The following is an 18518-nucleotide window of genomic DNA, read 5'->3' as shown; positions in this document are numbered from 1 at the left end:
TACCTTAAACTATTGCACACACTTTCAATTCCATCACTTATTGTTCAGGTGTTATAACTGACTGAATGTGTGAAGCCTTTTTTTTTAAATCACATTGTAATGTCTATTATTTCAGATTAGTCGAGTGTACTCCACACTCTTTCCACCCTCTGGTAACCGCAGAAGTACCCTGATTGGAATTCACTGTTGTATATGAACAAACACCCCTGCCCACATGGTCTACTGTTCGTTTTTTCGTAATTGTCTTTTTTGTCTTTTGTTCAAAGTGCATTTGTTTTCTACTTTTAACTACTGCTCTGTTGTATTTGTGTGTACCTTCTTTTTGCCATTTCGTTTATCTATGTAAAGCATCTTTGAGTAAAATGTATTATAATAATTTGTATTATTGCGTTTAGGTTTGAGCCCTTTACTTCTAATGAAGCAAAATCTTACTGCTACTGCATACAATGATATTTTATTCAATAGTTCCACAAACAGTTTAGGGAAGATTTCCACATACTTTTGGCCATGTAATGTATTTAGGACAATTCAGATTAAACACTGATTCCTTTCTTTTCCGACCTAAGGGGAAAGTGACATAACCAGATTGGACCTAATTTGCCAACCATTCTGTTTTTTACTGTCAAGTGAAATGACTCATTCTCACCAGTTTACTTGCTGTTGCTAGAAGGCACTGTAATTATTGAACTGCAACAAAGTTATGACATACTCAGTTCAACACTTGAAAGTGATGAAATGTTGGAGTGCAAAGCTAACAGCTACAATAAAGGATTTTTTTATTTATTTATTTCAGGTGTCTTGGGAGTTTAAGCAGGTGCTGATCATGTGTTTTGAATTTTGGTGGAGGGAATGACCCCTTGGTTCACACTTACAGCTAATTTACAGTTTACAGTTACAGTTAATAACTGCCTGTGATGTGTTTTGTTGTTCTTAATTATGTTCTTACTCTTCTAAATAGTTGTGTGTTCATACCTGGTGAGCGGTGAGCATGTTCCCTTCTCCATCTCGTCGCTTGATGAAACACCACACCAGCCATCAAAATACTTGTTGTGGTGTCCATATTATTCTAGTCTATTCAAGTAAGTCTCTTGAAGCTACACTTTACGAGGAGCACCTGAAGGCAGCACCTAATCAGCAGTGAAGCGAGCAGCCGTTGATGAGTTTAATTGTTAGCGGCTGCTTTTGTCAGGTAATTTGTCACATTTTATACCATAAAACTGAAATTGGGTGACACAGGAAGACGTCGTCTCTTTTATATTTGACTCTATGGCGGTTAAGTAAAGTTAGTGAAGGGTTTTACTGGTATATAATGGCAGCTATCAACCAGCACAGCAGTGATTAGCAAAGAAACGTTTCATTTCACCGTGTGTTACAGAGATAATAGAGATGTAGAGATAATTCACTTTTTTTTAAACCCCAGGTACACAGTGGTAGTTAAACAATATACTTGTGAGCTGTGTCTCCCTCTAGTGTGCAAATACAGATGTTCTCCTGAATAACTGTCAGCCTCTTTTTGACACTTTTAACAGTTGAAAAGGAGTTTGTGAGCTACAATTTACTTGGTTGGCAGTGGGATAGTTAGAACAAAATGTGTAGAAACTGGCATAAAGTACAGTAAAGTGAGAGAAGGGAAGATGTCCCTATTAAAGGACAGTTCACAGTTTCACAGTGAAAGAGGTTTTCCTCGCTGTAATCATTCCTCCTGTTCATACTGACTATTAAAAGATCCCCTTCAAATGTGCTTTCAATGTAAGTGATGAGGGCCAAAATCCACAGTGTATCCACACAAGCACAAAAAAGGTTTTAAACTTACTGACGTGAAATCCAGATCATAACTCTGTCATCACCGGCTTCAGACACAGTTTTGCATATAATATTATTTCTTTATTGTGTATAACTTTGCAAACATGTTGAGTTAAAGCCTACATCAGAGTCAGAATACAAACAGGAGCAGTAATCAAATAAAAACTCCAGAGGTCATTACAAGCTATTTACACTGCCAGTTCAATATTCCCACTTTATACAGTGATATTGAAAGAGAACATACTGTTGATATATTTTTACTGTAGCAAATTAGATTCTAAGCAAAATATTAATAAAAAATATAGTTGCAGTAGTACACTTTAGCAATTCATTTCAGCTTTGCATTGCTATTGTTCCTTTACATTTTAGCTACATTAACAAGAATATCTTGGTGATACATGTACATATGCACTTTTCCTGCCACATAATACACTATTGTATTGTAGGTGTTCTCTACTGTTATCTTTACAGTGAAATTATTGTAAACATTTTGGAATGTCAGTAACATTGATAATTTTTTGCAACAGTCTTGTTCAAATTTTACAGTCAAATGCACTGGTGATTATCATCTTATAAAGTAAGAGCACAAGTAACTCGGTATTTTAAGACTGTACATTAAAAACTATGAAACGACAAAGATTTTGATAAGCAAAAGACATGGCTTACTTAGCAGGGATATTTGGTGAAGCCCTGTCATAATTCGCAGTTAGGGCACTTAGTTATGCAGCTTATTAACAACTTTATCACATTTTCAGTGTGAATTATATTAATCTCTTTCTTTATAGGTCAACAACATGTAACCAGAGATTGAAGTTAACACCTAAAGACTGACGAATTCTGTGACTGGTAAGTTAAACCTGCTAACAGGTCGCCAATCTGTTTTCTATCTCACCTTTCTGTTGCATGACTATGACCAGTGAAATTCAGAACCCGCCAGTCATTGATGCTAGGCAACCAGGAATGTTATCTTTAGATGTAGTTTACATCAAGTTATTTCACTTCTTAGCGCCATCAAAAAACCTCATTTTCTCAGAGTGCACAGAGTCTTTTAGTCGTTGAATGGATGTTGCTGTCTCATCTGAGATGGGCTCAGCAGAGTCAAATATATGTGTAGTTTGTTTAGTTTTAACAATTGTTTCTTTGCTTTCACTTGATGTTTCCCTAACTAAGAGTTTCTCGAAGACTGTTCTCCTGCCACTTTGTGTGTTTTCAACAGTCCACGATGCAGCTTCTTTAGCCTCTGATTGCAGGGGAAGGCCTCCAGCCGATTGGACTTGGACAGCGGTTAGAATCTTGGCCTGCTGTGTTTCTGGGGTCGCTTGTATGTTTGATGTAATGACGTGAATTTTTCCAGATTCCAGTCTGAGCGTGTCCTCTGATGAAGATGAAAGTCCAGATGACAGAATGGTGATTTTCTCAGGCAAGTTGGGCTCAACTGATATCAGCTCAGTCCTAGTGGTGGAAGTAATAATGTTACTATGCATCTCTCCAAGCCCTGTTTTAAAGTTAGGATCTGAATATTTGACAGTTACCTTGGTTGGGGAAGATAAGGACAGGCCAACATGCTCACTTGTCATTGTAGAGCTAATATCAGCAAAGGCATCTGATGACTGGACAGAACAGGTGGGACTTATTTCCTCATCCACTGTTTCCCCTACTGGGCTCTTTTCATCCTTGTGCTCGTCTTTTTCGGAAACCTTTGCAGGTTCTGATGGAGAGGACAGTCCAAATTTGGGGAATTTAAACCAGCCTGTCCTCTCAGAACTTTTGGTAGTATCTTGCTTGGTATTTGTTTCCGTTCCCTTTGCCTCTTGCTTTTTGAGTTCAGCTGTTTCATGAACTTCCTTTGAGGTGTCAAGATTTTCCTCCTCTTTGTCCGTTTTTGGCACATCAAATTCAACATCAATATTCTTGAGGATCTCACCAAATGATGTCAAAGTCATTTTTGGTGATTTACTCTCTTCTTTGGGTTCAACCTCCATCTCTAGCTGATTATCTTTACATTCTGTGTCAATAGAGACATGTTCATCTTCAGTTTTGGGTCTTGAAAAATTCAGCTTTGGCATTTTAAATAATGATAGTTTGAATTTACTTGGAGAGCCAAGACCCACACTGTCAGTTTCAGCCTTTGGTGTTTCAGAATCTGATACTGCTACTTTGGAGACATCCGTTTTAATATCAACACTTGGACCCTTGATATTGACAGTAACATCCTCCTTAATTTTAGCTCTGTCTGTTTCAGTTACTTTGTCTACATCAGGTGCTTCTGTGGTGACATCTTGGGAAGCACCTCCAAATTTCGGCATTTTCAGTGTTGGCATTTTAAATTTCATTGGTGACCCTCCAACATCTTTTGACTTAGCTTCAATCTCTGAAGATTTCATTTCCACATTAGCTGACAATTCTTTGACTTCAGCTTCTGGGAGTTTGACCTCTGCTTTAACTTCTGGCAGTGTAACATCTACATCTTTCTGTGGTGCATTTGAATCAACTTCAGGTCCTTTTGCTTTTGGTAGTGCTATGCCAAATTTTGGCAACTTAAACTTGCTTCCTTGTCCATCATGTTCAGCTTCAAGCTCAGGATCTTTGATTTCCATTTCAGGTTGTTTTACTTTCACTTCTCCCTCTGGAAGAGAAACATCAACATGTGGAAGGTCAGCACTGACTTCGGGTTCTTTAACACTGGACTTTGAAAAAGAAAATCTCGGCAGGGAAAATCTAGGTTTTTTCAAGTTTGCATCAACTTCTTCAGCAGGTGGCTCTTCCATCGAAATAGCCATCGAAGGTCCTTTAATTTCAACATCTGGTACACAGACCTCTGCTTTCAACTCTGGTGATGTAACATCAACTTTGGGTGTTTCAAGATTGACATCAACATCAGGAGCTTTACCTCCTGTCCTTGAAAACGAAAATCTTGGAAATGCCCAGTTTGGTCGTTTCGACATAGCCTCATCCTCAACTGATGCATCAGGTACTTCAGATTGTTTGACTTCGACATCTGGCAGTTTGACCTTAGCTTTAGCCTCTGGTACTGGGACATCAACGTCTTTTTTTGATAGACTTAAATCAACTTCAGGCTCTTTTACTTTTGGCATTGAGATGCCAAACTTCGGCATTTTAAACATGCTCCCTGATCCCTCTTTAGGTACCTCCAGCTTTGCTTCGTCAATTTTAATGTCTTTGTTTACATCAGGTGTTTCCACACTGACCTTTGGAGTAGCAGCTCCAAATTTGGGTAACGTGAATGTTGGCATTTTAAGTTTTGATGGAGATCCTTCAACATTACCTGTTTGAGCTTCAGTTTCAGGAGCTTTAATTTCCGTTTTAGCAGACGGTTGTTTCTTTTTCACATCTGGAAGTTGAACCTTAGTTCCTGGGAGTGTTACATCTACATCTTTCTTTGATGAGCTTAAATCAGTTTCAGGCTCTTTTCCTTTTGACATTGAGATGCCAAACTTCGGCATTTTAAACATGCTCCCTGATCCCTCTTTAGATACCTCCGGTTTTGCTTCGTCAATTTTAATGTCTTTGTTTACATCAGGTGTTTCCACACTGACCTTTGGAGTAGCAGCTCCAAATTTGGGTAATGTGAATGTTGGCATTTTAAGTTTTGATGGGGATCCTTCAACATTACCTGTTTGAGCTTCAGTTTCAGGAGTTTTAATTTCCGTTTTAGCTGACGGTTGTTTCTTTTTCACATCTGGAAGTTGAACCTTAGCTCCTGGGAGTGTGACATCTACATCTTTCTTTGATAAGCTTAAATCAGTTTCAGGTCCTTTTCCTTTTTGCATTGAGATGCCAAACTTTGGCATTTTAAACATGCTCCCTGATCCCTCTTTAGGTACCTCCGACTTTGCTTCATCAATTTTAATGTCTTTGTTTACATCAGGTGCTTCCACACTGACCTTTGGAGTAGCAGCTCCAAATTTGGGTAATGTGAATGTTGGCATTTTAAGTTTTGATGGGGATCCTTCAACATTACCTGTTTGAGCTTCAGTTTCAGGAGCTTTAATTTCCGTTTTAGCTGACGGTTGTTTCTTTTTCACATCTGGAAGTTGAACCTTAGCTCCTGGGAGTGTGACATCTGCATCTTTCTTTGATAAGCTTAAATCAGTTTCAGGTCCTTTTCCTTTTGGCATTGAGATGCCAAACTTCGGCATTTTAAACATGCTCCCTGATCCCTCTTTAGGTACCTCCGGCTTTGCTTCATCAATTTTAATGTCTTTGTTTACATCAGGTGCTTCCACACTGACCTTTGGAGTAGCAGCTCCAAATTTGGGTAATGTGAATGTTGGCATTTTAAGTTTTGATGGGGATCCTTCAACATCACCTGTTTGAGCTTCAGTTTCAGGAGCTGATTCTGGGAGTGTGACGTCTCCATCTTTCTTAGATAAACTTAAATTAATTTCAGGCCCTTTTACTTTTGGCATTGAGATGCCAAACTTTGGCATTTTAAACTTGCTTTCCTGTCCATCTACTTCTGCATCACCTTTTGGTGGCTTAAGCTCCACTTCAGGTTGTTTGGCCTCCACATTTTCTTCTGGAAGAGAAACATCAACTTCTGGGAGACTGACATCGACCTCAGGCTGTTTTGTACTTTGCTTTGAAAATGAAAATAATGAAAATCTTGACTTTTTCAATTTGGTATCAGGGTCCATAGCAGGTGCCCCCTCTATTGAAATATCTGAGGATTGTTTGATGTCAATATCTGGAAGATGTACATCTGTTTTGGTTTCTGGTAATGTAACGTCAACTTTTGGGACATCAAGATTGACTTCAGCTTCAAGGGGCTTAACACTTGTCTTTGAAAATGAAAATCTTGGTAATGTCCAGCTTGGCTTTCTCAACTTGGCGTCACTCTCTGTTATTGGTTCCTGTGATACTGAAATTGAGCCTGTGGGCTCTTTGATTTCAACATCAGGGATTTTGACTTCAGCTTTTGCTTCTGGCAATGTTAAATCTGCTCCATCCACTTTAATATCTTTGTCCACATCAGGTACTTCTACATTGACCTGTGAAGTAGCACCTCCAAATTTGGGTAATTTTAATGTTGGCATTTTGAATTTTGATCCTTCAGTGTTACTGGTCTGAATGTCAATTCCAGGAGCTTCAATTTCCACTTTGGCAGAAGGTTCTTTTACTTCAACATCAGGAAGTTGAACTTCAGATTTGGCTTCTGGTAGCGTTACATCTACATCTTTCTTTGATAAGCTTAAATCAATGTCAGGCCCTTTGACTTGAGGAATAGAGAAACCAAGACTTGGAAGTTTAAACTTGCTTCCCTTTCCCTCATGTTCAGTTCCTGTAAGTTTCACATCTATTGATGGGCCATCAGTGTCAATGCTGGGTGCTGCAATGTTAACTGCAAGAACGTCTCCAGGAATTTTAATGCCCACTCCATCAATTTTAATGTCTTTGTCCATGTCTGGTACTTCTATGGTGGCACTTGGAGTACCAGCTACATCAGGTGCATCAGGCACTGAAACGGCAGCTTCAGGTTCATTGACTTCAACATCTGGCAGCTTGAACTCAGCTTTAGCCTCTGGTAATGGGACATCTATGTCTTTCTTTGATAAGCTTAAATCAATTTCAGGCATTTTTACTTTAGGCATTGAGATGTCAAACTTTGGCATTTTAAACTTGCTCCCTGATCCCTCAAGTTCACTTCCTTTAGCTTTCACATCTACAGATAGGCTTTCAGTGTCAATGCTGGGTGCTGTAACATCCACCATAGCTCCCTCTTTAGCTACCTCTAGCTTTGCTCCATCAATTTTAATGTCTTTGTTTACATCTGGTACTTCCACACTGACCTTTGGAGTAGCAGCTTCAAATTTGGATAATTTGAATGTTGGCATTTTAAGTTCTGATGAGAGTCCTTCAACATTACTTGTTTTAGCTTCAGTTTCAGGAGCTTCAATTTCTATTTTGGCAGGCTGTTGTGTCATTTTAACATCTGGAAGTTGAACTGCAGCCTCTGGGAGTGTAATATCTACATCTTTCTTTGATAAGCTTAAGTTAATTTCAGGCCCTTTTACTTTTGGCATTGAGATGTCAAACCTTGGCATTTTAAACTTGCTTTCTTGTCCATCTACTTCTGCATCACCTTCTGGTGGCTTAAGCTCCACTTCAGGTTGTTTGACCTCCACATTTCCTTCTGGAAGAGAAACATCAACTTCTGGGAGACTGACATCGACCTCAGGCTGTTTTGTGCTTTGCTTTGAAAATGAAAATTTGGGTAATGAAAATCTTGACTTTTTCAATTTGGCATCAGGGATTTTGACTTCAGCTTTTGCTTCTGGCAATGTTAAATCTGCTCCATCCACTTTAATGTCTTTGTCCACATCTGATACTTCTACACTGACCTGTGGAGTAGCAGCTCCAAGCGTAGGTAATTTTAATGTTGGCATTTTGAATTTTGATGGTGATCCTTCAGTGTTACTGGTCTGAATGTCAATTCCAGGAGCTTCAATTTCCACTTTGGCAGAAGGTTCTTTTACTTCAACATCAGGGAGTTGAACTTCAGCTTTGGCTTCTGGTAGTGTTACATCTACATCTTTCTTTGATAAGCTTAAATCAATGTCAGGCCCTTTGTCTTGAGGCATAGAGAAACCGAGACTTGGCAGTTTGAACTTGCCTCCCTTTCCCTCATGTTCAGTTCCTGTAAGTTTCACATCTATTGATGGGCCATCAGCGTCAATGCTGGGTGCTGCAATGTTAACTGCAAGAATGTCTTCAGGAATTTTAATGCCCGCTCCATCAATTTTAATGTCTTTGTCCATGTCGGGTACTTCTATGGTGGCACTTGGAGTACCAGCTACATCAGGTGCATCAGGTACTGAAACGGCAGCTTCAGGTTCATGGACTTCAACATCTGGCAGTTTGACCTCAGCTTTAGCCTCTGGTAATGGGACATCTATGTCTTTCTTTGATAAACTTAAATCAATTTCAGGCATTTTTACTTTAGGCATTGAGATGTCAAACTTTGGCATTTTAAACTTGCTCCCTGATCCTTCAAGATCACTTCCTTTAGCTTTCACATCTACAGATAGGCTTTCAGTGTCAATGCTGGGTGCTATAACATTCAATGTAGCTCCCTCTTTAGGTACCTCTAGCTTTGCTCCATCAATTTTAATGTCTTTGTTTACATCAGGTACTTCCACACTGACCTTTGGAGTAGCAGCTCCAAATTCGGGTAATGTGAATGTTGGCATTTTAAGTTCTGATGAGAGTCCTTCAAGATTACCTGATTGAGCTTCAGTTTCAGGAGCTTTAATTTCCATTTTAGCAGACAGTTGTTTCATTTCAACATCTGGAAGTTGAACTTCAGCTTCTGGGAGTGTGACGTCTCCATCTTTCTTAGATAAACTTAAATTAATTTCAGGCCCTTTTACTTTTGGCATTGAGATGCCAAACTTTGGCATTTTAAATTTGCTTTCCTGTCCATCTACTTCTGCATCACCTTTTGGTGGCTTAAGCTCCATTTCAGGTTGTTTGACCTCCACATTTCCTTCAGGAAGAGAAACGTCAACTTCTGGGAGACTGACATCGACCTCAGGCTGTTTTGTACTTTGCTTTGAAAATGAAAATTTGGGTAATGAAAATCTTGACTTTTTCAATTTGGCATCAGGGATTTTGACTTCAGCTTTTGCTTCTGGCAATGTTAAATCTGCTCCATCCACTTTAATGTCTTTGTCCACATCAGATACTTCTACACTGACCTGTGGAGTAGCAGCTCCAAGTGTAGGTAATTTTAATGTTGGCATTTTGAATTTTGATGGTGATCCTTCAGTGTTACCGGTCTGAATGTCAATTCCAGGAGCTTCAATTTCCACTTTGGCAGAAGGTTCTTTTACTTCAACATCAGGGAGTTGAACTTCAGCTTTGGCTTCTGGTAGTGTTACATCTACATCTTTCTTTGATAAGCTTAAATCAATGTCAGGCCCTTTGACTTGAGGAATAGAGAAACCGAGACTTGGCAGTTTAAACTTGCTTCCCTTTCCCTCATGTTCAGTTCCTGTAAGTTTCACATCTATTGATGGGCCATCAATGTCAATGCTGGGTGCTGCAATGTTAACTGCAAGAACGTCTTCAGGAATTTTAATGCCCGCTCCATCAATTTTAACATCAGGTGCATCAGGTACTGAAACGGCAGCTTCAGGTTCATTGACTTCAACATCTGGCAGCTTGAACTCAGCTTTAGCCTCTGGTAATGGGACATCTATGTCTTTCTTTGATAAGCTTAAATCAATTTCAGGCATTTTTACTTTAGGCATTGAGATGTCAAACTTTGGCATTTTAAACTTGCTCCCTGATCCCTCAAGTTCACTTCCTTTAGCTTTCACATCTACAGATAGGCCTTCAGTGTCAATGCTGGGTGCTATAACATCCACTGTAGCTCCCTCTTTAGGTACCTCAAGCTTTGCTCCATCAATTTTAATGTCTTTGTTTACATCAGGTACTTCCACACTGACCTTTGGAGTAGCAGCTCCAAATTTGGGTAATTTGAATGTTGGCATCTTAAATTTTGATGGTGATTCTTCTGTATGTTTTGTTGCAACTTTGATTTCAGGAGCTTTAATTTCCACTTCAGCAGAAGGTTCTTTCACTTCAACTTCAGGGTGTTTGACTTCAACTTTGGCTTCTGGTAATGTCACATCTACATCTTTCTTTGATAAACTTAAATCACTTTCAGGCCCTGTTACCTTTGGCATTGAGATTCCAAACTTTGGCATTTTAAACTTGCTTCCTTGCTTGTCTATTTCTGCTTCACATTCTGGTGGTTTCATATCCACTTCCCCTCCTTTTAGTTCAACCTTTCCCTCTGGAATTGCAGCATTCACACCCTGAGCACTGACATCAACTTCCACGGCCTTAACACTTGGTTTTGAAAAAGAAAATCCTGACAGTGAAAACCTTGGCTTTTTCTGTTTTGCATCTACTTCAACACTTGGCTGTTGCTCCATCATAACACTGCCTTTGACGTCAACCTCTGGCAAATTGATCCCTGCTTTAACTTCTGGTACATCAATATCTTTCTGTGGCACAGATACATCCATGTCAGCTCCATCAATTTTAATTTCTTTGGCCGTATCAGGTACCTCAACATTTGGCGTGGCAGCTCCAAATTTAGGAAATTTGAATGATGGCAATTTAAATTTTGATGATGGTGCTTCAACATTACTTGTCTGAACATCAATTGCAGGTGCTTTAATTTCCACTTTGGCAGAAGGTTCTTTTACTTCAACATCAGGGAGTTGAACTTCAGCTTTGGTTTCTGGTAGTGACACATCTACATCTTTCTTTGCAAAGCTCAAATCAATTTCAGGCCCTTTTACTTTTGGCATTGTGATTCCAAGCTTTGGCATTTTAAACTTGCTTCCATGCCTATCAACATCTGCTTCACACTCTGGCGATTTCATATCCACAGCAATTTTAGGAGCTTCCGGGAGTTCAACTCCAGCTTTAACATCTGGTAGTGTGACATCTTTATCTTTCTTTGATAAACTTAAATCAATTTCAGGTGCTTTTACCTTTGGCATCGACATTCCAATCTTTGGCATTTTGAACTTACTTCCTTGTCCTTCAAGTTCAACTTCAGTATGCAAAGGTTTAATTTTCAACTCAGGTTTTTCAACTTCTACCTTTGCCTCAGGAATCAAAACCTTTGCTTTTCCAAGACTTACATCAATTTTAGGGGCATCTGGGAGTTTGTCCTCAGCTTTCATCTCTGGCAGTGTGACATTTACGTCTGTCTTTGATAAGCTTAAATCAAATTCAGGCGCCTTTATTTTTCGCATTTTTAACTTTTCTCCTTGTCCATCAAGTTCACCTTCAGTCTGCAGTTCCTGCATTTCCAATTCAGGTTTTGTGACCTCCATCTTAGCCTCTGGAATTGAAACATCTACTTTTCCAAGATTTACATCAATTTTAGGAGCTTCTGGAATTTTGATGTCAGCTTTAGCCTCTGGTAATGTGACTTCTACGTCTTTCTTCGACAAACTTAAATCAATTTTTGGTCCTTTCACCTTTGGCATGGAGAAACCGAGATGTGGCATTTTAAACTTGCTTTCTTTTCCATCCTGTTCAGTTACTGTAGTCTTCATATCTATTGAAGGGCTTTCAATGTCAATGCTGGGTGTGGCAATGTGAGAACCCTCCCCTGGAATATTAATGTCAGCTCCATCGATTTTGGCATCTTTGTCAATATCAGGTACTTCTGCAGAGACGCTTGGAGTACCTACACCAAATTTTGGTAGTTTGAATGTCGGCATCTTAAATTTTGATGGAGATCCATCTGTACTTTTGGCCGAAATTTTTTTCTCTGGAGATTTAATGTCCACTTTACCAGAGTGTTCTTTTACTTCAACGTCAGGGAGTTTGACTTCAGCTTTGGCTTCTGGTAGTGTGACATCTGCATCTTTCTTTGATAAGCCAAAGTGAATTTCAGGTCCTTTTATGTTTGGCATTGCCATTCCCAACTTTGGCATTTTAAACTTGCTTCCTTTTCCCTCCTGTTCAGTACCTGTAGATTTCATATCTATTGATGGCCCTTCAATGTCAATGCTGGGTGTAGCAATGTGAACCGCTGGCCCCTGTTCTGGAATATGAATGTCAACTCCATCGATTTTGACATCTTTGTCAATATCAGGTACTTCTGCAGAGATGTTTGTGATTGTAGGTATCTTAAGTTTTGATGGTGATCCTTCAACATCCTGTTGGTGAACTTCAATCTCTGAAGCTTTAACCTTGACTTTAAATCCATGTTCTGTATGTTCAACATCAGGAAGTTTGACTTCGGATTCAGCTTCAGGCAATGTGACATCTACATCTCTCTTTGATAAGCTTAAATCAATTTCAGGACCCTTTACTTTTGGTAATGATATTCCAAATTTTGGCATTTTGAACTTGCTTCCTTTTCCATCAAGTTCAGCTGCTGTTGTTTTCACATCAAGAGATGGACTTTCAATATCAATGTTAGGTACTGTAATGTCAACTTTGCCACCATCTTTAGGTGTTTTTAGCTGTGTTTCAGGAATTTGAATGTCTTTGTTTTTATCAGATATTTCAACGCTGACATTTGGAGTAGCAGGTCCAAATTTGGGTAGTTTGAAAGAAGGCATTTTAAATTTTGATGGTGATCCTTCTGTAGCCTTCCCTGCACCTTTCATTTCAACTTTAGCAGAGGGTTCTTTTAGTTCAACATCAGGAAGATTGACTTCAGCTTTGGCTTCTGGTAGTGTTACATCTACGTCTTTCTTTGATATGCTTAAATCAATTTCAGGCCCTTTGACTTTTGGCATTGTGATTCCCAACTTTGGCATTTTGAACTTGCTTCCTTGTCCATCAAGTTCACCTTCAATCTTCAGAGGTTTCATTTCCAACAGAGATTTTTCAACCTCTATCTTTTGCTCAGGAATAGAAACATCTATGTTCCCCTGAGTAACATCAGTCTTGGGGGCTTCAGGGAATTTGACCTCAGCTGTAGCCTCTGGGACATGTACGTCCTTCTTTGATAAGCTTAAATCAAATTCAGGCCCCTTTATTTTTGGCATTTTGATACCTAACTTTGGCATTTTGAACTTGCCTCCTTGTACATCAGGTTCGCCTTCAATCTCCAGAGATTTGATTTCCAACTGAGGTTTTTCAACCTCCATCTTTTGCTCAGGAATAGACATATCTATGTTTCCCTGAGTAACATCAATCTCGGGGGCTTCAGGGAATTTGACCTCAGCTGTAGCCTCTGGGACATGTACGTCCTTCTTTGATAAGCTTAAATCAAAATCAGGCCCCTTTATTTTTGGCATTTTGATACCAAACTTTGGCATTTTGAACTTGCTTCCTTGTCCATCAAGATCACCTTCAGACTTCAGAGGTTGGATTTCCAATTCAGGTTTTTTGACACCCAGCTTTTGCTTTGGAGTGGAAACATCTACACTTCCAAGAGTAATTTCAGTGTCAAGGGCTTCAGGGAATTTGACCTCAGCTGTAGCCTCTGGGACATCTACATCTTTCTTTGACAAGCTTAAATCAAATTCAGGACCTTTAATTTTGGGCATTTTGATACCAAACTTTGGCATTTTGAACTTGCTTCCTTGTCCATCAAGCTCACCCTCAGACTTCAGAGGTTGGATTTCCAATTCAGGTTTTTTTACTTCCAGCTTTTGCTGTGGAATGGAAACATCTACGTTTCCAAGAGTAACGTTAACATCAGGGGCTTCTGGGAATTCGACCTCACATTTAGCCTCTGGTAGTGTAACATCTATGTCTTTCTTTGATAAGCTTAAATCAAATTCAGGCCTTTTTATTTTTGGCATTTTGATTCCCAACTTTGGCATTTTGAACTTGCTTCCTTGTCCATCAAGATCACCTTCAGACTGCAGAGGTTTGATTTCCAGTTCAGGTTTTTTGACTTCCAACTTTTGCTCTGGAATGGAAACATCTACACTTCCAACCGTGACATCAAACTCTGGGGCTTCTGGGAGTCTTACATCTACATCCGTCTTAGATGGGCTTAAATCCATTTTAGGTCCTTTCATCTTTGGCTTGGAGATACCAAGACTTGGCATTTTAAACTTGCTACCCTTTCCTTCTCTTTCAAGTGTCTTCATCTCTGCCCTATCAATGTGTATATCCTTAGTTGCATCAGGTACATTTACACTGATGTCCGGAATAACAGTTCCAAATGTGGGCAGTTTGATTGTGTGCTCCTCAGCTTCAAAATCTTTGACTTCACCTTTGATCTCTGGAAAGGAGACATCAGCCTTTGCCTGTGCAGCATCAAGTTTAACACCAAAACTCATAAGCTTAATGCCACCATCTTTCTTGGCTGATGAACCACCTACTGAATCAATGTATTCAGTGTTGTCACTGGGAGCTTTCAGTTCACCTCCAACTGTCATTGCAGATGTTTCGATTTCAGGTATTTTGGTATCAGACATGACTCCTACAATCTTTCCTTCTTGGAGGAATGTAGTCCTTTCTCCTGTTACTTTATCATATTTTTGCTCAGAAATAGTTTGTTTTGGCAAATCAATTCCAATGTTAGGAATTCTTATGTCTGGTTTTGCAATCCCGAAGCTAGGCATTACTATCTTTGCCTTCTTTGATTTCTTATCTGATTCTTTTGAGCTGAGAGCAGCTGTGAGTTGATATTCTGATTTGATGCCCTCTGTACCTTCTGTTTTCTCAATTTCTTGTGTCTGATGAATGGCTCCTTTGAAATCTACCTTCGTCTCACTTAAAAGTTCTTCTGAAGTTAAATCAGCAGGTTTGATCTTTGGTAGTTTGACTGGAGTCTTGGGGATTTCTGGAGAGGCAGTTACATCAAATTTAGTGAAGTGTGCCTCATGTTTTGTTTTGGTATCTACAGCTTTTGTTGGTGTTTTCACTGATATTCTTTGTGCATTTGCATCTATCACAGTAATTTCTTCAGGAATTGGCACTCCAGTCGGGTCAACCTTAGGCAACTTAAATCCAGGCAATTTTGAAACTGCCTCTTTCACGCTGTCGACATCAATTGACAGTTGTACAGTTTCAGGTTGAATTTCTTCATGGGGTCCCATAGAAACAGCTTTAGGCACTTTAATTCCTTTGGCTGTGGTCCTTTTAGACACATCCTCCATACCTGGAATCTCAATGTCTTCACGTTTGGGAAGTTCTGCTCTGGAAAGGCTGCTTTTTGACAGTTTGTAATAAGGGTCTTCTTTCACATCTTTACCCTCAGTTGTAAATTGCTCGATATTTGTTGTGCATTCTTCAACATTTACGCTAATTTTTTGTATAGTTTCCTCAGTGGTAATGTCACTCAAGCCTATTTTAGGCAGTTTGAATGTTGGACCTGTCTTTGTTTCTTTTTTTTGTTTAATGCCCTTGCCTTTCTTCGTTTTTTCTTCACCTTTCTGTTGAGATTTTTTTATAAGTGCAATATCAGATATATCAAGTTCGACCTCTGGTACACTTATTTTCATCGGTGTTGTCACTGATTTGGCTGGACTCTCACTGCTGATTATTTGGGTATTGGTATCAAGCGCTAGTTGATCCCCCTGTAGTTCTGTCTGTGACTCAATAACTGGGATGACATCAGATTTTTCAGTTTCGGGTGGATCTGTTTTTTCAATACTTGCTCCCAGCGTTTTCAGCCTTTTAGGTGATTTCACTTTTGCATCTTTCTTGTGCTTATCCTTCCCCAAAAGTTTCATTTTTAATTCAGACTTTTCTTTCTTTTTTTTCTTTCCATCAGGGGACTTGATACCAGATTCTTGATCTGCCAGAGCCACAGTAAGATCTGTTGTTTTCAAAGTGCTGTCTACAGTGATGAGTTCCGCTTTGTGTTGAACAGTTTGAGGTTCAGTCAGTTTTTGTTGATTTTGTTCAAGTCTTAAGTCTGAGTCTTCCACTACTGTCAAAACATCTGTCACATAGGCGTTAGGTGTTTCTCCAGGGGGGCTTTCAAGGCGGCCAGGTGAAAGCATGTCTGATGCTTCCTGTGTCTGGTGAATGTCAGCGCCACTGACCTGCCCAGGTGTTGGTGCATCTGTGTCCTGTTCTTCAGAAGAACTTACACGGCTTTTCTTTGTTAGACCAGACAGCTTTAGCTTATGCTTCTTCTTGCCTTTGAGGGCATCCTGAGATTTTATAGGTGACTCTGTGTAACTTGTGGAGGGGCTCAGCTCCAGCTTTCTCTGCTCATCAGCTTCTGAGGAACTGTGAGACCTTGTAAAACGTGACTTTCGTCCTTTGCCAAAGGAGGGAAACTTAGGCCATGAAATGCGAGTATCATTACGCTTCTTAGTTTTTGCTTGCTCCTTCATCTCTGGAGAATAGTGCTCTTCCTCCTGTTGAGCAACAGAAATATGAAACGTCAGTTTTAACCTTAAAAACTACACATCACAAAGAATGTAAGGAGACAGCTTGAGAGTAGTTACAGGGATGACGTCAGATTCGACGGCTGGTTCAGTCTCTGTGATGTCTGGATTGCGTTTCAAGCAGAGCTTCACTTTGTAAGCCTGAGCATGCTCCATAATCTGAATGGCATCTTCATATGACACGTTGTCAAAGTACACAGTGGCGCTCAGAATCTGATCACCTGCGTAAAAAAAAAGAGTGGAATATATCAGAAGCACTGTGATGAGAAAGCTTTCAATCTATGGAAGTGTTTTGACTGTGTTAAAGGCCACTTGCTCATGAAGTTTCTTTTTAAAGATGATTGTTATGGGAATTTGAAATGGAAAATATACAACAAAATACAGTAGAAGCCGTTGATTTTTCAGTTAACTCAGTTAAATTTAAATATTTAGTTTTTGCTGTCATTGAAAAAAAGTCACTGTAATTGTTATTTCCAACTGCTGGCTTACCTTGTTTCAGTTTCAGACTTTTCGATGCAGGCGACTCTGGTACCACCTCCTTAATGAAGATTCCCTCTTTACCTCCTCCACCATAAATGAGACCCTCTGCACATCCATCTTTGGCTGTTTTCACTATCACGCCTGACTCAGGGCTGGGAACTTCCTGCTAAAACATCAAAAATAGAAAGGATAATCATTTTATCTTCAGCTGTGCTATTATCTGCTGCAGCACAGCCTGAAGGGATTCACAGCTACAGTACAGAGAGGAAGAGGTGGGAACGTCTCACCTTCAGTTTACTCATCTTTGGAGTCGAATGCTTGTCAAACATGGACCCAAACCCAGACTTTTTTGTTTTCTTCCCTCTTTTGTGGTGTGGGTCATGCTCCGCTTCACACTTAAAGAAGAATAGAAACAAATCTTTTAATTCTGAGTAAACATAGTACTAAAAAAAAAAAGATTACTGTTGCAGTCAGAGCTTCAGTCGTATTAAAACTGAAAGGCAACAGAGATAATTCATCACTATCATCAGGCTTCGGAAGCACGGAGTACATACTCTATATACTGTACATACATTATATTCATACATGGGAGTAACCGAGCCTGAGACATTATTGCGATAAGCAACAGCAAACAAAACAGAAAGCCCATTTCCAGCACACACTGAGGCAAATCGTTGACAAATTGTAACCCCAACATACTAATTTGTGTTTGTGTAGTTTATTTGTGTTGAGTCAGTATACATATTTTATTACCGTTATTGTTAAAGATAACATTGTGTTTAACAGCCAAAACCCAAAGTATATCTACATATCTCAGTCCAAAATGAATTATATTAAATCAAGCCATCCATAGTGAGAGTGTCAAGAGGAAAATAACAAATGGATGAAGAATTATAATTTAATCACCCCCTAATTTGAGGGAACAAATTACTAAATTGAGCAATTTATCAATTTTGGCAACGCTTAGCAGACTTTGTACAACAACAAGCTGTAAGCAGGATTGTTTTCTTGGAGGTTTTCACAACCCTGAGGACAGAAAAAGAGCCAACAGAAGGTTTCTGACAGAAAATAAGAATTTGAGAGTGGCACCTAAAAACAGCCATACAGTTGACTTAATTACAGATATCTGTCATTACCAGCATGTTATGTTCAATGTCAGCTTATCCAAAATTGTAATTACGTACACAATTCATGACTTACTGTTGACATGACCTGTTTGGGATACAAATAAAATAAGTAAAATAAGGCTTGATTTACAACTGTTACAACTATAAACATATCCACATTTTCTGTGGTTTTAGATTTTACTTGGCTAATTAACTAATGTCATCAAGAGACGAGTGTTCAATATTTGTTATGTTATCACTGGAC

General features: G+C 39.3%; 1 protein-coding gene across 1 annotated transcript; it reads right to left on the bottom strand.

Annotated features, from left to right (window-relative positions):
- Positions 1 to 1862: 1862 nt before the first annotated feature.
- LOC122998570 (neuroblast differentiation-associated protein AHNAK) lies at positions 1863 to 17449 on the bottom strand. The gene is made up of 4 exons (XM_044375500.1): positions 17435 to 17449; positions 17157 to 17313; positions 16737 to 16888; positions 1863 to 16682 (listed from the first exon to the last, which is right to left on the bottom strand). The coding sequence occupies exons 1-4, from the start codon at positions 17447 to 17449 to the stop codon at positions 2799 to 2801; spliced, it is 14208 nt and encodes a 4735-aa protein (XP_044231435.1). The 3' UTR covers positions 1863 to 2798.
- Between the last annotated feature and the right edge of the window lie 1069 nt (positions 17450 to 18518).

The sequence above is a fragment of the Thunnus albacares genome, chromosome 15 (genome assembly GCF_914725855.1).
Source record: "Thunnus albacares chromosome 15, fThuAlb1.1, whole genome shotgun sequence".
Classification (NCBI taxonomy): domain Eukaryota; kingdom Metazoa; phylum Chordata; class Actinopteri; order Scombriformes; family Scombridae; genus Thunnus; species Thunnus albacares.
This window is presented reverse-complemented; position numbering and strand designations above follow the sequence as displayed.